This window comes from Mesoplodon mirus (genome assembly GCF_964341445.2).
Source record: "Mesoplodon mirus genome assembly, chromosome: 15".
Taxonomy (NCBI): domain Eukaryota; kingdom Metazoa; phylum Chordata; class Mammalia; order Artiodactyla; family Ziphiidae; genus Mesoplodon; species Mesoplodon mirus.
The window spans coordinates 68,347,272-68,371,879 of record NC_138991.1 but is presented as its reverse complement, the minus strand read 5'-3'; the positions used below and the strand labels follow the sequence as shown (position 1 = coordinate 68,371,879).

General features: G+C 43.2%; 2 protein-coding genes across 2 annotated transcripts in view; one reads left to right on the top strand and one right to left on the bottom strand.

Annotated features, from left to right (window-relative positions):
- Positions 1–172, bottom strand: part of CFAP61 (cilia and flagella associated protein 61) — a 250,693-nt gene extending 250,521 nt beyond the window's left edge. Inside the window, exon 1 of the mRNA XM_082645893.1 lies at positions 107–172. The gene's annotated coding sequence lies outside the window, so the exon portion shown is untranslated. The remainder of the gene's footprint in view (positions 1–106) is intronic.
- Positions 173–245: 73 nt separating this feature from the next.
- Positions 246–24,553, top strand: CRNKL1 (crooked neck pre-mRNA splicing factor 1). The gene is made up of 14 exons (XM_082600451.1): positions 246–387; positions 1,983–2,135; positions 2,978–3,069; positions 3,886–4,044; positions 4,717–4,883; positions 13,387–13,565; positions 14,720–14,890; positions 16,290–16,481; positions 17,427–17,486; positions 18,150–18,230; positions 18,980–19,219; positions 20,363–20,464; positions 20,923–21,171; positions 22,131–24,553. The coding sequence occupies exons 1-14, from the start codon at positions 337–339 to the stop codon at positions 22,314–22,316; spliced, it is 2,082 nt and encodes a 693-aa protein (XP_082456577.1). The 5' UTR covers positions 246–336; the 3' UTR covers positions 22,317–24,553.
- Positions 24,554–24,608: the final 55 nt, after the last annotated feature.

The window sequence follows — 24,608 nt, the reverse complement described above, 5'->3', positions numbered from 1 at the left end:
CGTCCTCGCACGGTCATCCCAGTCCCTGAGGCGACCTGGGAATGCGCCCCGGACGCCCCGGGACCTACCCGCCTCCCTGCCGGGCAGCCAGCACTCCCCACTTCACCTGCAACTCCAGACGCCGTGCTCCAACCGCGGCTCCGACGAGGACGCGCAGCCCGGTTACCACAGAAACGACGTTGCCGCCGTCACGGCACGGGAGGGAGGTCAAAAGTCACTCCAGCCATTTCCGCTTCCCGTTCCGGGATCCAGCTTGTCGGAAAGCTTTGCGGTGCGGGCGAGTGCTGTGGGCCCGTTTCTGGGGTCTAGGGGTCGCCTGAGTCAGCCGCTGCAGCCATGGCGGCCTCCACCGCGGCCGGGAAGCAGAGGATACCCAAAGTGGCCAAGGTAGGCGGCGGCGCGGGGCCTCGTAGAAGGAGGCCTAGGAGAGGGTTTGGCCCCGTCTAGGTGGTGCCTGGGGCGGGAGGTGTGTGGTCCCGGGAGCCGGTCCGCCCCGTGCGGGACCCCGGGGGAGACGGAGGGAAGGGCCAGCCGGTGGGGGGCGGGGCGCGGGGAGGCACACCAGTGTCCGCGGGGCCGTCGAGTGGAGAGGTGTTTTGCGGGGGAAGGAGTGGGGTCCTTCAATACAGACTAGCTGAGCCGGGCAAGCGCTAGGCGCTGTGGGGCTCCAAAGAGGGCGGACGACGAGCAGCCCTCCAGTAAGATACCTTAAGTGTAAAATTGCAACCTTGCAAAGGCTACTGAGGCCGAGTGGAATATGCCGTGGCATCTGGGCTTGTGTGAGGGGTTTCCAGCGTAAACTTTGCTGAGCAAGAGACGGTTAAGCTGACCCTTGAAGGCGGAATAGGAGTTACCCAGCTGAGAGTGGAGGGAATGAGAGTAGATGAGAAGAGCTGTGTGTCGGCATAATTTAAGCAATTAAACCAAATATCTGATTCGCGCTGATATTTCCGTCGGCGGCTAATACTTAGCGAGTGCTTAATATATGTGACAGGCTTTGTTCTAAAGCCTTTACAGATACTCTCCCTCCAGTCAGTTTCTGGAGCCTGTCCTTTACATACCCATGTAGATGACCCCCTGAGATAATGCGTAGAAAGCACATAGCACAGCTTCTGGCAGTTAATGCTCATTCGGTATGAGCCATCGTCATTATCATTGTCATCATTCCACACATGGCATTAAATACTTAATATTTCTTATAATTCAGTTCCATAAACTTCTCTTGGGCTCCATGGGTCCCACAGAAATATAACATGAGCCACATAGGTAATTGTAAGTTTTCTCATAGCTATGTTAAAACAGGTGACGTGAATTTTAATTTATATATTTAGCAGGTGTAGCCAAGATAGTGTCATTCCAACGTGTAAGGAATATAAAAAGTTTAATTAGGTAGTTTATTCTCTTTTTCATATTAAATCTTCAAAATCCCGTGTGTGTTTTACACTCGCAGCCCAGTTTGGACTCACCAAATGTGGTTCGTGGCTGCTGTGTTGCACAGCACAGCTCTGAGACCTCAAGAAGCTTACATTCTAATGATGGGAACTTACTGAATATGTCTTTGAAATGCCATGAAAAGTCAAACGCAGTTATCCACCTGGGGCAGAAGTTGAAGAATTCTGTAAACCGAGGTTGAAATGCCAGATAAGAAATGGCACACATCTTGATAAAACAAAACCTTTTGTGAGAATTTTACCAAGGCAGCCTTGAAGTTTATTTGTATACTATTCTAAAAGGGAAAACTTGCTGGTTTTGCTATCTTGTCTCTTGAGGCTTTTACCTATGGCTTTGTAATAGATACCCTGCATAACATAGAAAATATTTTTTTTTTACTTTGTTTCATAGAGAAATGGGAGCATGTCATGCAAAGAGGGCATCTTGTAGTAATGTTTATAAAGTTCACATCCAAAAATATGTTCATTTGTTTCTTAAACCTTGTTGCGAAGAGCACTTGCTAAAAATAGAAATGTCTCCTGTCTTAAAAGGTGAAAAACAAAGCCCCAGCTGAGGTGCAGATAACTGCAGAGCAACTGCTAAGAGAAGCTAAGGAAAGAGAACTCGAGCTTCTTCCACCTCCGCCTCAACAGAAGATCACAGATGAAGAAGAGTTAAATGATTACAAACTAAGGAAGAGGAAGGTGGGTCCATGTGATCTCTTTTAGTCTGTTGATGTTGTTAGGAATCTATAGGTCAGAGTTTGAAAAGTTCCTCGCTGGTTAGAGAGACTATAAGCTAAAAAGAGGTGAGTGTTTCTAGCCACATGAATAGCATAACTTCTGGTTACCAGGTGATTGCATTGTGCTGAGCTCTATGAAATATGCCATGAGTTGTCTGTCTTAAAGAAATTAAATCCATCAGAGACAGAATGTTTGGTGCTGAAACAAAGATGGGTGGGAGTTTAACAGGCAGAACAACAGACAGCTGGAGGAGGGGTGGAATTAGCGAGATTGCATTATGTTCTTCTGTCTGTACCGACTTGTGTGTTAAGAGGTAAGACCTGGGATAGAGCCGCGAGAAGACTTGAGGATCTGATCCGACCTTCTCACCCTAGGATGTGGGATCATTTTAAACTGCTAATCTTACTATATCTACTTATTAGTTATCCTCAATGAGCTGTGTATGAAATTCTGAGACATTGAGAGGACTTAAATAGGTAAAAATGTTTTCTTATTAGGAAAAGTGTAGAGTATATTAAAGTGCCAGTTAGTTGTCATGAGCAATAAGAGAAAATATCAACAATTCTACTAATAATTCTTTTTATCTAAAGTTTTTCTCTCCGTTTGCATGTAAGACTTTAAGGAAACACTTGTGACCATAACCTTCTTTAGTAGGTTTCTTATTTCTTGAGGCTTCCAGGATGTCATTTCTCTTAAATAAGAGCAAAATGAATAAACTTCTTAGTGCAAAGATCAATAGACAAAAGACGATGTCATTTTTAGTTATTTTTCCCTTTAATTTGACCCTTTTTGCCTTTTGCCAGACTTTTGAAGATAACATAAGAAAAAACAGGACTGTGATTAGTAACTGGATAAAATATGCACAATGGGAAGAGAGTCTAAAGGAGATTCAAAGGTAAAAATCACTGAGCATGGAATTGTATAAATAAAAATTCATAAATTACCAGATACGAAAACACAGAAAAAGTTAAAGCACGAGTAAAAGCGTGTGTCTCTGCTAATAATTTTCAGTCTGTTCCGTGGGACCCCAGGGTTCCTTTGAGGGGCGTGAGGGCCACTGTGGTGGGACAGTCCTGGGGGGAGCAGTGGAGGCTTTCCAGGTGGGTCTCGCCGTGGGCACACACTTTATAGCCAGAGAAGTGCAGTGGCATCTGCTGTCTCCATATTGGGATTTTTTTTTTTTTAATAAAAATTGTTCCACTGAAAACCAGTGGCCAAAAAGATGACATCACAGCCTGAGCCTTCCTGTTGTCCCCCTTTCTGCGTTCTCCCAGCATGCCCCCTGCTCTGGCTGGGCCCGAGCACCTGTCGCTCCCTGGACACATCTTGCCTCCTCAACCTGACACCTGGCTGTTCTCTCTGCCTGCACTGAGCGTCCTCCCTACCCACTTTGGCCTCTGGAACTTTTCCCAAGTTCTTACCTACTGCCTGGCCTTTTCCACCAGACGTTTTCATTTCTTTCCCCTCTACTTCCTTGTGCAGACGTTGACTATGACACTTATCACATTGCGTTGCAATTACACGCATGTCAGTCTTTCTCTAAGGCTTGTTAAGGTTCCTGAGAACATCACATCTTTTCACCTTTTTATGCCCAGAACCCGGCTCATGGTAAACACCTGACACAATGGCAGAGCCCTGCAGATGGTTTCGAATGCTTGCCATGTGTGTTGCACGTACTGTTTCTGATACCCTCCAAATCTTGCTTCTCTAGGGCTCGATCCATATACGAACGTGCTTTGGATGTGGACTATCGAAATATTACACTCTGGCTGAAATATGCAGAAATGGAAATGAAGAATCGCCAGGTCAACCATGCCCGAAACATCTGGGACCGGGCCATAACGACGCTGCCTCGCGTCAACCAGTTCTGGTAAGTGTCTGATCTAACGAAATGGCTTTTTGTAGACTACAAATTTCCACATTTTTGTGTATTTCTTTTATTTATAGTTGGAATCGTATATATATTTAATCTTACATCTTATTTTTTCTTTAAACATACTATCAGTACTTTTTTTTTTTTTTTTTTTGGCAATACGCGGGCCTCTCACTGTTGTGGCCTCTCCCGTTGCGGAGCACAGGCTCCGGACGTGCAGGCTCAGCGGCCACGGCTCATGGGCCCAGCCGCTCCGCGGCATGTGGGATCTTCCCGGACCGGGGCACGAACCCGTGTCCCCTGCATCGGCAGGCGGACTCCCAACCACTGTGCCACCAGGGAAGCCCTATCAGTACTTTTTCTGCTAAGTTATAATCTCAATGTATAATAGCTGTGTAATCAAAACAAATTTTGGTTGTAATCTTTTATGCATAAAAATCATCTTGTCAAACTAAGCAACTTTTGAGGAGAAAAATCCTTTTTTCCAATGGTTGATCCTTTTCAGATTTACATTTTAATAAGAAAACATGTTTGACTTAACCTTCAGGGAAGATAAAGCCCTAAATCTTCTTCGTGTTTAACAAAGTTAGAGCTAGAAATTGCCAGAGACTGTTATCTTCCCTAAGTCGTTTTGACCATGACAGATAATTTGGGATGATTTTGTTAAAGGTACAAGTACACGTACATGGAGGAGATGCTGGGGAACATGGCGGGTGCCCGGCAGGTGTTCGAGCGCTGGATGGAGTGGCAGCCGGAGGAGCAGGCCTGGCACTCTTACATCAACTTCGAGCTGAGATACAAAGAGGTGGATCGGGCCCGCACCATTTATGAGCGCTATATCCTTTGGACGGGTCTGCGTGGTGCCCTTTTCCCAGGTGCTGCACTCCCGTGGGGCTGTGGTCTAGTTGGGACATGTGGTCATTGATATTGGCCTAGAAGTCAACATCTGCTGCACAGACTTCGTTTGTATTTTCTAGGGACACAGGTTGGTCAGAAAAAAAGTTTGTGGTCTGGATAATTGAATCTTTTCCAGTGAGACTTTGGTCTGTTTATACTTTGGCATTAACACTGTAGTTCCTTGTCGAAGGTGATATCCTAAGGCCCTGGCTGCTGCATCGGGTCCTGGTTTGTTCTGGGGTGTATGTTGGTTATTAGCACCGGTACTGGAGTCAATCTAGAGGGTTACCATTTACTAGCCGTGTGACCTCAATGTGTCGGGTAACTCCTTGGAGCCTTCGTGTCCTCATCTTTAAAAAGAAGATAAAAGTTCCCGCTGTGGGCTGACTGTGAAGAGGAGATGGTAACACGGGAAAGCACTCTCGGGAGCTTGAAATAGTTGATTCTCCTTTTTCATTGTTCTTGTACTTGTGAATTCTCCTACTTGCTAAAGTTTATTTGTAAACCCAAAATCAGTATTTGTGGTACTTTGGCAGTCATTTGCAGACAAGCCCAGAGTGATGAAAAATTTGAATCACCCAAGGCACATGGTCCCAGTTGAGGACAAACAAGACGATCATCTGCCTTCTGTCTCTGCTCTCCTGCAAGGGTGACCGGGGCAAGGGATGGGAGGGGCGGTACAGGGGAGAGAGAGACACTTCAGCTCTGGGGCCAGCTGGATGGGGCTGAATCCTTTCTCTGGCACCAGTTAGTGGGCGGCCTCAGGCAAGTCACTTAACACGTCTGAGACTTGTTTTCTTTCTCTTTCATCAAATAAAGAAAATAGAATCTACCAACATTAGTTGTTTTTAGGATTTAAAATCACAGTCTGTGTGAGGTGTGTGTGTGTGTGTATATATGTGTGTGTATGTATTTCCCCTAGGAGCAGTGATTTGGTATTTGTTAGGCAGAATGACTTCATACAACATAACTACTGCGAGATACAAGACTCAAATTTATTATGCAATTTTAACATCTTAAATATGACTACTCATTTTGATATTACTAGTTTAACAACAACATTTATAGTGCCTGCTTGGTGCCATGCATTATTCTAAGCACTTTACAGATAATGTCCTTTAATCCCCACCACAGCCCTGTGACTCAGGAAATTGTTTCATTCTACAGATGAGGAAACAGGCAGGAGAGGGTCTCTCGGGTAGTGATGGAGATGGGATTTGAACCCAGTAGCCGCTTTAGAGCCTGCACTCTTTACATCGTTGCCCTATTTGAATGTATTACTACTTTAGAAATTAACGATTTCTTCACGGAAGGTAGATTAAAAATACATACGTCCTGTGAAGAAGTAAATGGTAATTCAGAACTTTCTTTTGACTCTGGTTAGAAGTTTTCCTTTTGCGACATGTTTTTTCTTTCTTCCTTTCTTTTTTCTTTTTTTTTAATTTTTTTGTCTGCGCCACGCACCTTGCAGAATCTTAGTTATCCGACCAGGGATTGAACCTGGACCATGGCAGTGAAAGCGCCAAGTCTTAACCACTGGACTGCTAGGGAACTTCCTTTTTTTTTTTCCTTAAATTTTTATTGGAGTATAGTTGATTTACAATGTTGTGTTAGTTTCAGGTGTACAGCAAAGTGAATCAGTTATACATATACATGTATCCATTCTTTTTCAGATTCTTTTCCCATATAGGTTACCACAGAACATTGAGTAGAGTTCCCTGTGCTATACAGTAGATCCCTGTTAGTTATCTATCTTATATATAGTAGTGTGTATGTGTTAATCCCAATCTCCCAATCCATCACTTCCCCTGATATTTCCCCTTTGGTAACCGTAAGTTTGATTTCAAGATCGGTGAGTCTGTTTCTCTCTGCAAAAAAGTTCATTTGTATCATTTTTTAAATTAAATTCCACATATAAGTGATATATATTTGTCTTTCTCTGCCTGACTTCACTTAGTATGATAATTTCTAGATTTATCCATGTTACTGCAAATGGCATTATTTCATTCTTTTTTATGGCTGAGTAGTATTCCATTGTATATATGTACAATATCTCATTTATCCATTCCTTTGTAGATGGACATTTAGGTTGTTTCCATGTCCTTGCTATTGTAATTGCTGCTGCAATGAACATGGGGTGCATGTGTCTTTTCAAATTACAGTTTTCTCCAGATGTATGACCAGATTGCTGGATCATATGGTAGTTCTATATTTAGTTTTTTTTCCAAACATCTTTATTGGAGTATAATTGCTTTACAGTGGTGTGTTAGTTTCTGCTGTATCACAAAGTGAATCAGCTATACGTATACATATATTCCCATATCCCCTCCCTCTTGCAACTCCATCCCACCCTCCCTATCCCACCCCTCTAGGTGGTCACAAAGCACTGAGTTGATCTCCCCGTGCTATGTGGGTGCTTCCCACTAGCTATATGTTTTACATTTGGTAGTGTATATATGTCCATGCCACTCTCTCACTTCATTCCAGCTTACCCTTCCCCCCTCTCCGTGTCCTCAAGTCCATTCTCTATGTCTGCATCTTTATTCCTGTCCTACCCCTAGGTTCTTCAGAACCTTTTTTTTTTTAAATTCCATATATATATGTGTTAGCATATGGTATTTGTTTTTCTTTTTCTGACTGACTTCACTCTGTATGACCGTCTCTAGGTCCATCCACCTCACTACAAATAACTCACTTCCGTTTCTTTTTATGGCTGAGGAATATTCCATTGTATATATGTGCCACGTTTTCTTTATCTGTTCATCTGTTGATGGACACTTAGGTTGCTTCCATGTCCTGGCTATTGTAAATAGTGCTGCAATGAACATTGGGGTGCATGTCTCTTTTTGAATTATGGTTTTCTCAGAGTATATGCCCAGTAGTGGGATTGCTGGGTCATATGGTAGTTCTATTTTTAGTTTTTTAAGGAACCTCCATACTGTTCTCCATAGTGGCTGTATCAATTTACATTCCCACCAACAGTGCAAGAGGGTTCCCTTTTCTCCACACCCTCTCCAGCATTTATTGTTTGTAGACTTTTTGATGATGGCCATTCTGATTGGTATGAGGTGATACCTCTTTGAAGTTTTGATGTGCATTTCTCTAATAATTAGTGATGTAGAGCATCTTTTCAAGTGCATTTTGACCATCTATCTGTCCTCTTTGGAGAAATGTCTGTTTAGATCTTCTGACCATTTTTTGATTGGGTTGTTTGTTTTTTTTTTTGATATAGAGCTGCGTGAGCTATTTGTATATTTTGGAGATTAATCACTTGTTGGTTGCTTTGTTTGCAAATATTTTCTCCCATTCTGTGGGTTGTCTTTTCGTTTTGTTTATGGTTTCCTTTGATGTGCAAGGGCTTTTAAGTTTAATTAGGTCCCATTTATTTTTGTTTTTATTTTCATTACTCTAGGAGGTGGAACCAAAAAGATATTGCTGCGATTTATGTCAGAGTGTTCTGCCTGTTTTCCTCTAAGAGTATCTGGCTTTACATTTAGTTCTTTAATCTATTATGAGTTTACTTTTGTGTATGGTGTTAGGGAGTGTTCTAATTTCATTCTTCTACATGTAACTGTCCAGTTTTCCCAGCACCACTTATTGAAGAGGTTATCTTTGCTCCATTTTATATTCTGGCCTCTTTTGTCATAGATTAGTTGACCCTAGGTGTGTGGGTTTATCGCTGAGCTTTCTATCCTGTTCTTTTGATCTGTATTTCTGTTTTTGTGCCAATACCGTACTCTTTTGATGACTGTAGCTTTGTAGTATAGTCTGAAGCCAGGGGGCCTAATTCCTCCAACTCTGTTTTTTTTTTTTTTTCTCAAGATTGCTTTGGCCATTTGGGGTCTTTTGTGTTAACATACAGATTAAAACTTTTTTTCTTTTAGTTCTGTGAAAAATGCCATTGATAGGGATTGCATTGAATCTCTGTGTTGCCTTGGGTAGTATAGTGATTTTGACAATGCTGATTCTTCCAATCCAAGAACATGTTATATCTTTCCATCTGTTTGTGTCATCTTTGATTTCTTTCATTAGCATTTTATAGTTTTCTAAGTACAAGTGTTTTGCCTTCTTACATAATAGGTTTACTCCCAGGTATTTTATTCTTTTTGATGTGATGGTAAATGGGATTGTTTCCTTAATTTCTCTTTCTGATCATTTGTTGTTAGTGTATAGGAATGCAAGAGATTTCTGTGTATTTTGTATCCTTCAGCTTTACCAGATTGAGCTCTAGTAGTTTTCTCGTAGTATCTTTGGAATTTTCTAAGTATAATATCATGTCATCTGCAAACAGTGACAGTTTTACTTTCTCTCCAATTTGGATTCCTTTTATTTCTTTTTATTCTCTGATTGCCGTGCCTAGGACTTCCAAAACTATGTTGAATACAAGTGGTGACAGTGGACATCCTTGCCTTGTTCCTGATGTTGGAAATGCTTTCAGTTTTTCACCATTGAGTATGATGTTAGCTGTGAGTTTCATATATGGCCTTTATTATGTTGAGGTATGTCCCATCTGTGCCCACTTTCTGGAGAGTTTTTATCATAAATGGGTGTTGAATTTTGTCAAAAGCTTTTTATGCATCTATTGAGATGATCATATAGTTTTTATTCTTCAGTTTGTTAACATGTTGTATCATACCGATTGATTTGCAGATATTGAAGAATCCTTGCATCCCTTGGATAAATCCCACTTGATCATGGTGTATGATCCTTTTAATGTATTGTTGAATTAGGTTTGCTAGTATTTTGTTGAGGATTTTTGCATCTATGTTCATTAGTGATATTGACCTGTAATTTTCTTTTTTTGTGGTAGCTTTTCCTGGTTTTGGTATCGGGATGATGGTGGCCTTGTAGAATGAACTTGGGAGTATTCCTTTGCAATTTTTTGGAAAAGTTTCAGAAGAATCGGTGTTAACTCTTCTCTAAGTGTTGTATAGAATTCACCTGTGAAGCCATCTAGTCCTGGACTTCTGTTTGTTGGAAGTTGTTTTTTTTGTGTGTGTGTGGTACGTGGGCCTCTCACTCTTGTGGCCTCTCCCGTTGCAGAGCACAGGTTCTGGACGTGAAGGCTCAGCAGCCATGGCTCACGGGCCCAGCTGCCCTGCGGCATGTGGGATCTTCCCGGACTGGGGCATGAACCCATGTCCCCTGCATCGGCAGGTGTACTCTCAACCACTGCGCCACCAGGGAAACCCCTGTTGGAAGTGTTTAATCACAGCTTCAACTTCAGTACTTGAGAATGGTGGGTTCATGTTTTCTGTTTCTTCCTGGTTCAGTCTTGGAAGGTTGTATCTTGCTAAGAATTTGTCCATTTCTTCTAGGTTGTCCATTTTATTGGCATACGGTTGCTTTAGTAGTCTCTTATAATCCTTGGTTTTTCTGTGGTGTCAGTTGTACCTTCTCCTTTTTCATTTCTAATTTTATTGATTTGAGGCGTCTCCCTTTTTTTTCTTGATGAATCTGGCTAAAGGTTTATCAGTTGTGTTTATCTTTTCAAAGAACCAGCTTTTAGTTTCATTGATTTTTTTTTCCTATATTTTTTTCTCTCTATTTCTGCTGTGAACTTGATGATTACTTTCCTTCCACTAACTTTGGGGTTTTTGTTGTTGTTCTTTCTCTGGTTGCTTTAGGTGTAAGGTTAGGTTGTTTATTTGAGGTGTTTTTTGTTTCTTGAGGTAGGATTGTATTGCTGTAAACTTCCCTCTTGGAACTGCTTTTGCTGCATCCCATTGGTTTTGGGCTGTCGTGTTTTTGTTGTCATTTGTCTCTAGGTATTTTATGATTTCCTCTTTGATTTCTTCAGTGATCCCTTGGTTGTTCAGTAACATATTGTTCAGCTTCCAAGTGTTTGTGTTTTTTAGTTTTTTTCCTGTAGTTGATTTCTAATCTCATAGCATTGTGGTCAGAAAAGATACTTGATATGATCTTAGTTTTCTTAAATTTACCGAGGCTTGATTTGTGGCCCAATATGTGATCTATCCTGGAGAATGTTCCATATGCACTTGAAGAAAGTGTATTCTGCTGCTTTCGAATGGAATGTTCTGTAAATATCAATTAGGTCTATCTGGTCTAATGTGTCATTTAAGGCCTGTGTTTCCTGATTGATTTTCTGTCTGGATGATCTGTCCATTGATGAAAGTGGGGTGTTGAAGTCCCCCGGTATTACTGTGTTGCTGTCGATTTCCTCTTTTATGGCTGTTAGCATTTGCCTTATATATCGAGGTGCTCGTATGTTGGGTGCATCTATATTTACAATTGTTACATCTTCTTGGATTGATCCCTTGATCATTATGTAGTTTCCTTCCTTGTCTCTTGTAACAGTCTTTATCTGTTTTGCCTGATACGAGTATTGTATTGCTACTCCAGCTTTCTTTGATTTCCATTTGCATGGCATACCTTTTTCCATCCCCTCGCTTTCAGTCTGTATGTGTCCCTAGATCTGAAGTGGGTCTCTTGTAGACAGCATATATACGGGTCTTGTTTTTGTATCCATTTAGCCAGTCTGTGTCTTTTGATTGGAGCATTTAATCCATTTACATTTAAGGTACTTATTGATATGTATGTCCTTATTGCCAGTTTCTTAATTGTTTTGGGTTTTTTTTTGTAGGTCTTTTTTCTTCCCTTCCTCTTCTGTTCTCTTGTGATTTGATGACTGTCTTTAGTGTTGTGTTTGGATTGCTTTTGTGTGTGTGTGTGTATCTATTGTAGTTTTTTGGTTTGCAGGTTCCATGATGTTTTGATATAGCAGTCTACGTATATATATATACACTAGGTTGTTTTAAGTTGCTCGTCTCTTAATTTCAAGTGCATTTCCCATTTCCTGCATTTGTATTCTCCTCTTCTCGCAGTTGCTGGTTTTGATATCATATTTGTGTGTGGATAATTTCCTGCGTTTACTTTATGTTTGCCTTTACCAGTGAGCTTTCCCATTTCTTATTTCTAGTCGTGGCCTTTTCTTTTCCACCCTAAAGAAGTACCTTTAGCATTTGTTGTAAAGCTGGTTTGGTGGTGCTGAATTCTCTCAGCTTTCGCTTGTCTGTAAATCTTTTGATTTCTCCATCGAATCTGAATGAGAGCCTTGCTGGGTAGAGTATTCTTGGTTGTACATTTTTCCCTTTCATCACTTCAAATATATGGTGCCACTCCGTTCTGGCCTGCAGTTTCAACTGAAAAGTCAGCTGATAACCTTATGGGGATTCTCTTGTATGTTATTTGTTGCTTTGATATTTTTTCTTTGTATTTAATTTTTGTCACTTTGATTGATCTGTGTCTTGGCCTGTTCCTCCTTGGTTTCAGGTCGGAGGGGGCTGGGCCAGGAATTGGGGTGTTCGAGCCCACCCAGGTGGGAGTCCCTCCCAGTGCGTGTGGAGGCAGGGCCTGGTACGTGGGGAAGGAGGCTGCAAGGACAGCCCCAGCTTCCTCCACAAACATTCCGGGTTGTCAGAACAGGCTGTCTCTGTGCAGCCAACGGCAGTCTTCTCCCCGGATCTGCTCTCCCACGCCACGTTCCAGCACCCAGCCCCTTCCGCACCGGCTCACACACATCTCAAGTTGGGGTGTGCAGGGCTGAGGCAGGGACCATCTGTGTAGGTCACAGTCTGTCCTGCCTGCCACAGACCGGTTGCTGCGCTCTTCTGCAGGCCCCTGAAGCTCCCCTTCTGTCCCAGCTGATCTCCCCACCAGGGAGGGGGCTTCCCTGGGTGCGGGAGCCTCCCCACTCCTCCAGCTCCCCCAAAGGGGCGCAGGTCCCACCCCGCTTCCTCTTCGTTTTGTTTCTTTCTTTTGTCCTACCTGGTTATGCAGGGATCTTTCTTGCCCTTTCAGGTGTCTGAGGTCCTCTGCAAGTGTTCAGCAGGTGCTCTGTGAGAACTGTTCCATTTGTAGATGTATTCTTGATGTATCTGTGGGTTGAGGTGAGCTCCATGTACTCCTATTCAGCTATCTTGACTCCTCCCACATGTTTTTTTCTTAATCAGTAATTTAAATATTAATGTTATTGAGCAGATACTACAAAAAGTGCCATTTATTGAGCACATTCTTTTGGCCTGAAATTGCTAAGAGTTTTACACACATTTTTCTCATTTAAAAGTTGTCAATCATCAAATGACATTGGTTGGTATTATTTTCCTCTATTTATAGATGATAAAACTGAGGCTTAGATAAGATTAATGGCTTGTCTAGATCATATGGCTAGTCATAGGCTTCAGCTTTTTTGTGGCTCCAAACTCCTGTTTGTACCACTCCTAAAATACTGAATAAGCATTGGAGGAGGCCACACAGACAAGACGTGGCTGCTTGAGTGGTCACAGGTTAGTGGGTCTCCACCTTTGTGCATGTTTTATCACCCCTGTAGCCGCCCATAGTGTGTGTTGTTGAGGTTCTGGGTTTGGGTTTTTGTTTTTTAAGCCACGTTGTTCTGCCTGATTTTTCTTTAATCCCGCTCACTTGTTCTTGTGCACCCTGATGTGAAGAACTGGATCAAGTATGCCCGCTTTGAAGAAAAGCATGGTTACTTTGCCCATGCGCGGAAGGTGTATGAGAGAGCTGTTGAATTCTTTGGAGATGAACATATGGATGAACACCTTTATGTTGCCTTTGCCAAATTTGAGGAAAATCAGAAAGAGGTAAGTAAACTTAAAGGAACTTGATTATGTTGCAAAACAGCTTAGAAAAGATTACTTTTTGTGCACATTGAGTTCATTTACATTCTCTTATTCACTTATCCTTGGAGAAAATGCTTTCAAAATATGCAAACGTGATTTCTCAAGGAAAACAGCGTATATCTGGCTAAGCTGCAGATTGGGAGTGAGTGATTATGGATTATATTATAACTGTCTTAATTTTGTTGTGGTCTGCTTCAAAATTAAGTCTTTAAACGTAGACTGAGAATATTATCTGTAAACTGAGAGTCATTTGATACCCTGATTAAAGGGCTTTACAGGTGATGAACCTGGGAAACAAAAAGCCCAGAGCCCTCAGTACAGAGAACAGAATATGAAATGGAAACAGAGATTGTCCCACAAGAAGTCAGTTCTTTTCTCCCATAGTATGTATGGAAAATAATCCTGTAATGTAGGTCATATAATACAGGATGGGGAGGGGTTGGCTGGGATCTGAATGCAGGGTCTTGCACAGGTCCCAGAGGTGAGTTCAGATTCTGTCCTCAGGCCGGTGGGAAGTGTGGAGGGTCTTAAGCAGGAGGTGGTCGGATGTCATCTGTGCTGTGAGGGGAGCCTCTGGCTGGTTCATGCAGAGTGTATTGGGGGGAGGGCGGCCGAGTGGGCATGGGGGCACTTTTCACATGGTTCAGGGAGAAATGGAGGTGGGTCACCAGGGGCCTGGGGAGAAGTGAAGGGCTGTGTTGAGGAGGTAGAAAGGGCTGGGCTGTGGAAGCAGCGAGTGTGAGGAATGCAGGAGAGAGGAGTTGGGGGGGCCCCTGACAGAGCAGGTGTGTGATCAGGGTGGTGGGTGTGACTGCCCAGGACGGGGAGTCTGACAACGACCCAGCTGGGCGGGAGGTGCGAGCTTGGGTGAGCCTGAGATGCGTGGACGACATCCAGCTGGCAGCGTTAGGTACACTGTTAAATGTGGGGCTCAGAGGAGAGTGTGTCCATCCTGGCTGAAATTCCCTCAACAAAAGGGAGAAGAAAAGTCGTACTTTGGACATTTTGAGGCCTCGTGATCTAACTTACAAGTAATGTTTTATGTCATAATTTTCAAGTTGTGGCTAGAATGAGAATACTGTGTTCTGGAAGATAACCATCCTGTCTGCTTTCAGTTTGAGAGGGTACGAGTGATCTATAAGTATGCCCTGGATCGAATTTCAAAGCAGGAAGCCCAGGAACTCTTTAAAAATTACACCATCTTTGAGAAGAAGTTTGGTGACAGGCGGGGCATTGAAGACATCATCGTGAGCAAACGGAGGTTCCAGTACGAGGAGGAGGTGAAGGTGAGCACTGGCGGTGAGTGGTTGTGCTGGCAGGGACCTGCTGGCTAGTCCTGGGTGACAGCGTCGCTCTCCGTCACGTGTCTGCAGTAAATTGGCGTTCCAGATGGGGAGGTAAACGGGGCTGGTAGAAGAGGCAAGCAGACAGCGCTTGGATTTGCTCTGCTACTCGCATGTTGGAAGTCACTTTGTTGGTTGCTGATTGTACACAAAGAACTTGAGCAAAAGCAATCTGAAATCCATTTGAGCTCGTTTTTTAAAGAAGATGAAAGAGTCAGAGATTGATCGAAAAAACCCATTTTTATATATTACCTTTTGGCTTAATTGCTTGAACAAAAGACATAGTGTAGTTAGGGTTCCATTCTCATCTCTGTAATGTACTATTTTGATTTGAATTCAAAGGTAGTAGTGTTTTCCTTTACTGCTCTGCTCTGTATTTTAAAATACTTCTGCTTGGCCAAATTAATTAAGATATCTCCAAACAAAGGACAAAGTCTGGGGTTAAATGGGGTCAGCAAGATATGTTCAAGACATATTGCTCTTAATTGAAAAGGCAGGTTTTGCAGTTGTGAGCATGGTATAATTCCATCGTAATTTTAAATCTAGGCATAGTGCTGTGGAGTCACGTATATAAACAAAGACACTTATAAAAAAATAGATGTCTATTTTCATAGCTGTAGATACTGGGAGGTTTACAGAATCAATAGGAAGCTGGAGGAGCAGGCTTGGAAAATGGGCGGGAATCAGGGCAGTTGCAGAAAGTCCTGGAGCACGAGCTGAGACAGTCACATGTCAGTCTGGCCAGGGATGACTGACCTGCCAATGGATACTACTTCCACAAACCAGTTCTCAGTGTGCTTCATCTCCACGTCTCCCACTCGTGTGCACCAGACCCTCAAGCAGGGGTCCTTACTCAGCCAAGTGCGGTGGCTGCCAGCGGGTGGGAAGACGGGGAGCTGGCACCCTTCACCTCTGTGGAGGAGAGGCATCCAGGGCACCACCAGAACAGGGGTCTACTCTGATTACCATTTGCTGCTTCATTAAAAACAAAAAAGCAAAAAACATCAGTTGTTATTGATCTTTATGTATTTGTCTCTAAGTCATTTTTCGACTTATACCTTCTTGAAAAAACATGAAAAATTGGTATAGTCCAAAAAAATAAGCTGTTGTAGATAAAAGGGGCTTTGCTGGGGGGGCCTCTGGCTAATAGTCTGTCTTCTATAGTCCTTTTCCTTTACTATTATAGAATCTCAAGAATGGTATTTTTAAATGAAATAGCCTGTAAAGTCTAGAAAAAAGTTGCTAGAGTACAGAAAGTCAGTCTACTGCCTCCTTTCAGCTCACGTAGTCCCGCAGGTGCAGCTCTGGGTTTGGTTTCTAATTATTAACCTTGTCTTTCTAGGCTAACCCGCACAACTACGACGCATGGTTCGATTACTTGCGCTTGGTGGAAAGCGACGCAGAGGCAGAGACGGTGCGGGAAGTCTACGAGCGAGCCATCGCCAACGTGCCGCCTGTGCAGGAGAAGAGGCGCTGGAAGCGCTACATCTACCTGTGGATCAACTACGCCCTCTATGAGGAGCTGGAGGCAAAGGTGCAGAGCCTAGTCCTGGGGTGGCTGGGGGCGGGCTCCTGCCCCTGCGCCTTGGCCCGGCTGGCGCAGCTGGGAACTGATACCACATTTTATAAGGTTGTTTGTTTTTTGGGTTTTCTTGGGCTGCGTTGGGTCTTCGTTGCTGCGCGCAGGCTTTCTCTAGTTGCGGGGAGCGGGGGCTACTCTTCGTTGCGGTGCGCGGGCTTCTCATTGCGGTGGTTTCTCTTGTTGCGGAGCACAGGCTCTAGGTGCGTGGGCTTCTGTAGTTGTGGCTTGTGGGCTCTAGGCACGCAGGCTCAGTAGTTGTGGCTCCCGGGCTTAGTTGCTCCGCGGCACGTGGGATCTTCCTGGACCAGGGATCAAACCCGCGTCCCCTGCATTGGCAGGCGGATTCTCAACCACTGCACCACCAGGGAAGTCCCCTCTGCCACATTTTAAACTCTGTACACGTGTAGTGGACATAGGTGAGGTGGTTTTTAGTTTTGCTGTATTTTTTTTAAACCTTGAGGTGCAACAAGATTATTACTTGGAACTTGAAAGGGAACAATGAACTGGCCCTTAGTTTCATTATTTATAGTTTCCTGGGTTTTCTCATGAAGAGGGATCACAGCTGGATTGCACAGTCTTACTTTTAGCAAATTTTCAGAAATCGGTTGTGTGTAAGTTAATAGGAAAAGGTTAACTTTCTGCTGCTGATCCGAGACTGTAGAACATCTTTGTTTCTGCTGTCAGGCAAAAGAGTTGGAGGGCTGTATTGTGGGTGATTCTGTGATCAAAGTTTGATGGCCAGAGGCAGTTCAATTTTGATCATAAATGCAGTCAGGGTTTGAAAATAACTTGTAGAAACATATTCAATGTTAGGGGTGTATATTTTTATTAGTAATAGTAAAATTAGTATTAGTAATAGACGTGAATATTTTGTGCAAATTTCTTATCCTAATGCAGGATCCGGAGAGGACAAGACAAGTTTACCAGGCCTCTTTGGAACTCATTCCTCATAAAAAGGTATGTTTGCTCTAAGTGTTCTGTTCCAGACACATCAAACTCCTGCATCTGTTACTTGTGAAATAATTCAGTGAAATCATATTTATTGATTGGCTCTTCCCTGTGCTAGGCTCTGTGGAAAACATAAATAAGAATAAGATACACTCTTTGCCTCTGAAAACAGCTTACAGTCTGGTTGAGCGGGCAGCCTGTGTTAAGTGACCAATGACTGATACAGATGCTAATGGAGAAATTCCAGGAGGATGGTGATCAGAAGAGACTGAGCTCAGCATGAGAGGGGATAGCCAACCGGCTGCTGGCACCTGCATGGTCGTCCACAGGCGCAGGGAACACGCGTGTTCTGGGGATGGTTGACACGTGATCTCTGTATTTCCCAGCATGAGAGACAGAGGTGTCAACCGAGTTGCCTTCTAGAATAGAGGGGCATGTTCTGCCTGATCACAGCACACCCACAAACAAAGCTGCCTCTCAGTAGGGGCCGCAGAGCCCTGTGTTATAGTGAAATGTCTAGATTACTGTTTCTAATTTCTGTCAAATATTGTCATCTTAGCTTATAAATGAGAAGATATGTCCGTCCTAGCTCTGAAGCTTTAGGGAAGTTCACCTGTGGCCCTTGTTAATTTAAATTTAACTTACGTGAGTTTTTGTGCTTTTGTTTTCTAGTTCACATTTGCCAAAATGTGGTTACTGTATGCACAGTTTGAAATAAGACAGAAAAGTTTACCATTTGCCAGAAGAGCTTTGGTGAGTAAAGAAAGGCTCAAGATGCATCATTAAGTCCTTCGAGAAGGAAATTAAAATCTTAATGCTTACAGGTTATGTAATTCCTCTTGAGAAGGCAGCAGAAATACTGTGCCTTTATAACCTGAGACTTGTTCGAAAGCACGGCGTTTGAAGAAAGATTGGGTGATGATACTTAAGTTATTTTGTGTCAACATTGGACAGTTAGAGCTGCCAGTTACCAGATCTTTCCTCCGGCTAGAGACATCGAATCTTAGATCTTTAGTATTCTGATCCTGTACAAGATTTTTGGTGTATTAAGTGCACCTTCCTCTTAACAAGTGTTCTAAACTTTCTTAATAGGATCAGATGCAGCTATCCTTCTGGTAAGCTACTCTCACCCTGGCTGTGGGCAGCAGGGTTCGTCCCTTGATTATCCTTTTACTCATGGGAGGTGTTGTCCATCTGACATCCGCATTCACTAGGACATCCTGAGAAACCAGGTGAAATTCAAAATAGTTTTCCAAACAGTTCTGGAACACTATATCTCTTGTGAAACAGGCCGACTTGACAGCTGAGTGAATTGGAGGGTTTCCTTTGGTCTCTGTCGAGCCAGTTTGAGCAGTGCGATACTGCAGAGGGAGAGGGTGGTGCGCCATGTTGACGCGCCAAGGCTCTTGCTCAGCGGAGAACAGCTTCTAGGCCAGGCTGAGGATGTCTGCACAAGTCAGACCCACTCAGGCATCACAGCGGTCGGTTATCTTCTTTTCCAGGGAACTTCCATAGGCAAGTGTCCAAAGAACAAGTTATTTAAAGGTTACATAGAATTGGAGCTACAGCTTCGAGAATTTGACAGATGCCGGAAGCTTTATGAAAAGTTCCTGGAATTTGGGCCTGAAAATTGTACCTCTTGGATTAAATTTGCAGAATTAGAGACAATCCTTGGCGATATCGAGAGAGCCCGGGCCATCTACGAGTTAGCCATCAGTCAGCCACGCTTGGACATGCCGGAGGTGAGGCCCGCGGGGTGACTATGGCTTTATATTAGACGCTTGCCCAGTGTTGCCTCAGATGACTTTCTGAATATGTGTGCCTCTTAGAGCATAAAGACCATCTCACCTATAGGCTTTTTCACTCAGATTAGGACTTCCTGTTGTGGAGACAGGAGGGCGGGGGAAGCAGCCCTCTCTAGTCGGGTAGCACATCACAACACAGCCCCACTGTGACGCCAGGATGAATTGGGGTCTTATGGGTGGGATCTTCCTCCCTTTCTCTTAATAGAAGACTAAAGAGGATGAGCCCGGGCAGCGCAGTCAAGGCCACCCGGAGAACAAGGGAAGTAAAGGTTGGGACTGCACAGCCCTGGATCCCTCTGGTGCAGTTTTGCCTGGATTAGGCTCTCACTAAACCAGGATGTTCCTGGAGGTACCACTGCCCCTGTCCAGGCCGGCCTGGCTGGCCACAGGGCCTGAAATCATCCCGTCAGGATCTAAGCTTGAGCCGAGGTGGCACCAAACCACAGCCAGGACAGCGTGAACCTCAGGAACCACTGAGCTCGCTCAGTGACTCTTGCTCTGGTGTGACCCTGCACTGACCGGTTCACCAGGCCCCGCTGACGGCACTGGGCAGGGCTTTATGCGTCACTGGTCCCATCACTTGGCCTCAGCCACTCCACAGAATGTGGCCTCCAGGCGTCTGGGCCACATCTGACGGGCTTTGCCAGGCGGGTGGGCAACTGTGCCCTGGATGCTTGTTGAGTTGGACTCGGGCACATCAGGGAACTTAGAGTAGAGACAAAAACGGTGTGCACTGGCTGATCCGGGCCTGTTTGCTCCCCGCAAGTCCGTGGTATGTGGCAGCCTCATGACAGTGCCTGGGAGGTTTGGCAAGTTTCCCTGCTCTTTTGATAAGTCCAGAAGAGAATCCAAAAGTGAACCCAAGGTCTTTTTTCTCATAATGCAGACACTTAGCCAAATTTTGGCCAGTCTGTAAACACCAGTATTATTTCTTGTATCCACATACAGTCTGTTCCTTAATTGGTCATGAAAGTTCTAGGTTCCTAGATTTCCTAGGTGGGAATGCTAGGTAGGCTGTGCTTTGGATAGGAGCATGTTGCTTCTTAAATGTCAAGACTGACCTATGAAGTTCTTTCTTAGGTGCTTTGGAAATCATATATTGATTTTGAAATTGAGCAGGAAGAAACTGAAAGAACACGAAATCTTTACCGACGATTGCTTCAACGGACACAACATGTCAAGGTATCCTGTGCTTTGTGGGTTATCTTTAATTTTGCTTGAATCAGCAGTCCGGAAGAAATAGTGTATTTCTATATTTTAAGTGTGTGGGATTTTTTAATATATTTATTTTATATGATTTCCTTACTTTTACAGAGAGCTTGTGAGTCTCAGAGGACTTTGGAATGTTAAGCTTATACCAGGTCAATATTTATACTGCGTGTAAATAACTTGGATATCGTAGGGTTGAATAAAAAATTAAACTTCAGGATTTTGAGACTATTTCAGACACCTAATTGGATATAGAAGCAGACTGCTTCACCATTACTATATAGAAGCATCTCGTCAGTATGTTGTATTGGAATACTAGAGATGAACACATGACTATGCTCAGATGTCACTAACAAGAAATTAGCTTTATTATTACATTATTGTTTTCTGGGTGACATGGTTAATTTGGTTCTGTAATAATATTTTTTCAGGTATGGATCAGTTTTGCACAGTTTGAGTTGTCCTCAGGGAAGGAAGGAAGTTTGGCTAAATGCAGACAAATTTATGAAGAGGCTAACAAAACCATGCGAAACTGTGAAGAAAAGGAAGAGAGACTTATGCTGCTGGAATCTTGGCGAAGCTTTGAAGATGAATTTGGAACAGCATCAGATAAGGAGAGAGTAGACAAACTCATGCCAGAGAAAGTCAAGAAGAGAAGAAAGGTCCAAGCTGATGATGGGGTAAGAACTGAGCCCCTGAGCTGGTCCTTTCCTGCCAGCTGAGCAGAAATGCACCCGACTTTGAAATGCATACTTTTAAGTGGCATGTATACAATCTGAGAAAGGGGGTTGACAGCTGGAGGAGGAGACAGTCACAGCCTGGCTACCATGGCAACACAGCAGGGTGTATGGTCCACCCAGGGCTGGAGAACGGGGGGTGGGGGGTGGGTGGGTGGGGGGTTGGCAAAGGTTCTTCCTGGTGCTTGGTTCCAGAAACTGTATGAAATGTATTTCCGGAGCATTAAGCAGGAGGTCAGGGTGGAGGGAATTGAAACTCAGCCTTTAGGTAGGAGCCAATCCAGAGAAGGCTTTGTAGGCTGTAGTAAAGCTCTGACACAGTTGGTGTCTCCTGCGGGTTGCTTTGAGGGGCTTTGTTGGAGGGAGGGTCTGCTGGGAGGCTATTGTAAGCAGAGCAAGGTGGTGTTGGGAGCTGAGACCAGGGCGACCTTTAGGAAGTGAAATCAGTGCCCGATTGGAGGTGGGATTCAAAGGCAGGGAGTCAGGATGATCACAGATTTATGGCTTTCACTCCTGGGTAAATACTAAGTAAATCTTTAAAAATTCAAAGACTCACACGTAAGACTGCAAGATGGGGTTGAAGTCACTGTCGGTCTTCTCGATTGACCATACAGCAGCTCTGCTTAGGTTTTTAGGGCATTTTCCACCAGGTTGTAGCCCTCAGTGAGCTACAGCTGCAGCAACACCCATCCAACAGCAATTACTCCCACTCTGCCGGGCCAGGCCCTTCTAATTTCTCTTTGAAAATTCTGCTTTCCAAGTAGACTGTGATGTTGTTTTGCACAATGAAGGTAAGTTGAATTTGAACCCTGGGTTCCCCAGTGAGAATTCTCCACTTTAACTGAAATGTATGCCAGCCATGTGTTAGCTTATCTTTTAACTGTTTTACTTTTTTCCTGTAGTCGGATGCAGGCTGGGAAGAATACTATGATTACATCTTTCCGGAAGATGCTGCCAACCAGCCCAACCTCAAGCTCCTGGCCATGGCCAAACTGTGGAAGAAACAGCAGCAGGAGAAGGAGCCTGGCGAGCAAGACCCAGATGCGGACGCTGCCGAGCAGGAGTCCGAGCCTTCCTGTTCCTGTTAAGAGATGTTTTACTATTTTTATAGATGTATAGTTTGGAACTCTTGCAACTCCTGTAAGTTTTTGGATATTTCACCAGTGATGACTAATTGATGGGAATCTTTGGCAGCTACTTTTGAATTATTTTTAAAAGGTTCTTGGGTTAGTTAGGGGTGGGTTGCAAGTAAAGGAATTTTTTTAACTGTTGGATTTCTTTGTCTGAGTCTCAACATTTTGTGTTGTCCTAATGCATCATGCATTAGGAAATCTCATTAAGGTAACACTTAGCGTGTCTTTTAGATGGAACTGCAAAATTTTGAGTCTTTTTTTAGAAGTTCAGTTACATTTCACAGTAACTTTTCAGGTGACGTTTTCTCATGCTTGCCTTCTTCATAAAGATGTTTTATGCGTTCATCTGAATCCTGTAACTTACTTACATCTTAAGAGTCACACTGACTTGAGTTCCATTCCCAGCTCTGCCACTTGGTGATACATAACCTTTATTTTCAGCTTCTTCACTCATAAAATGGGCTTTTGCCAGCTCATTTTGAAGATTAAATTAGAAAGGGAGTATTCCTGGCACAGAGTAAGTGCTCAATAAAATGTTCATTCCTGGCCACTTTCTTAAGTATGTTCATTCCTTGTGGAATTGAATTTAACTTCTAAATAGCTATACCTTCTTCATGGCCATTTATACTAAGTGTTTTTGAAAACACCAGTTAGAAAATAATTTACAGTTACTGTATTACTGAACAAGGTATTTTTTTTTACCAAAAACATTTTAGTTGAATTTCAGTTATGCTGTAATCAGTCTCCCAAACTGGTTGAGCTCTGTAGTGGCTTGTTTAAAGAATAGTAATGTAAGAGCTGTGGAAAACAATGTCCCATGCTCCAGTGAGTTTGGGAAACCCTAGGTTAAGGGTTAAGCCCTGTTGACAAATCTCTTTATAGTTAGGCTGGCTTCTCAGGGCCCTTGATAACACTCCCTATACGTTATGAATCCCCAGGTGCAATGCTGGCTGTTTCCCAAACTTAATGGACAAGGGAATCATCTCTACCTAGAGCACCAATAAATGTTGCCTGGCGTGCCGCAGTAGACTGTCTACCTGTAAAACCTGACACGTTCAACTTAGCCTCGATTTAGAACGTGAAAAACAGCTGAGGTAACTATATGCTAAGTCATGAAACAAAGCAGCACAAGATGATAATGTACTTCCTGGCTGATATGCTGCTTATATTCTCAGGCAAAATATACTTGCCTTAATTATCTGAGAGATTGTTTCCTTTAATCCAGCCTGTATTTCTCAAGCCTTTTTTTTTTTTTTTTTGTTCACTGCACAAGCTGTTTGACTAGAACCGTATCTTTGTGTTTTTTTCACCTATAAGGCCAATTAGCAAATATATTGTTTGCAAATTTATTATTACATTTTCAAGTGTATTATTCACCCAAGGGAATAAAAGCTAATCAATATAGTGTTAAATTGTATCTTGAAAGTTGTTTTGGGGGCAGAAGGAAATAGGACTAGCAGGTGAAAGCAACCTACTCTTAGCCTCGCTACTTCAGTCACCCGACCAGCTTCAGCTGCTGGGATCACAGGCTCTGACTGTTGAGTTCCAAGGTCTGTCCAGTCTGCGAAGAGGAGCACTGTATTCTGAGTTGGCTAAGTGCACAGGGCCACGGGGTGAGATGAAAACAGGCCAGATGCTACTCTAAGTGACGAATCATAATCGTGTTGTTTGTGTCGCGTGTGTGTAAGGGAAAAAACTAGCAGTCAAGTTCTCATGTAAACTCCTAAGGCCACTTTCAGGCAGGTAACGTGCCGGTGTGAAATGCATGAAAGAAAAAATTACTCTCCTGGGAGAACCTCACTTCCCTCTCACCCTCAACTCCACCAAAATCAGTCCTTTCAAAAGTAACCGGGTTTTAATAATCATTTCTGTGATTTATTTCGTTTTCTTTAGCTACTTCTACTCACTGGATATTTTCAGATATTGCATGCAATGAAAACTACACATGAAAATATGTGGTTAGCCTGTGATCTAATTACATGGCCTTTCTTTGGGAATTAGGTTCTTTTTCCCCTTTATTTTAGCATCTTTTTGTATTTTGAAAGGCAGGATTTAAGCAAAGCACTGTGAGACTAGACAAAGAAAAGACCTGAGACCAGCAGTATGGAAACAAGTATCTGGGAAGAACTTTGCAATAAGAAGGACGCTTAAGTGTGCTGGGCAGGGGCTGTCCAAGTAAGCATTTAAACAATGCTTTGTATATAAATGAAAAATGTAAGGGAAACAACATACCCTAAATGATGACCT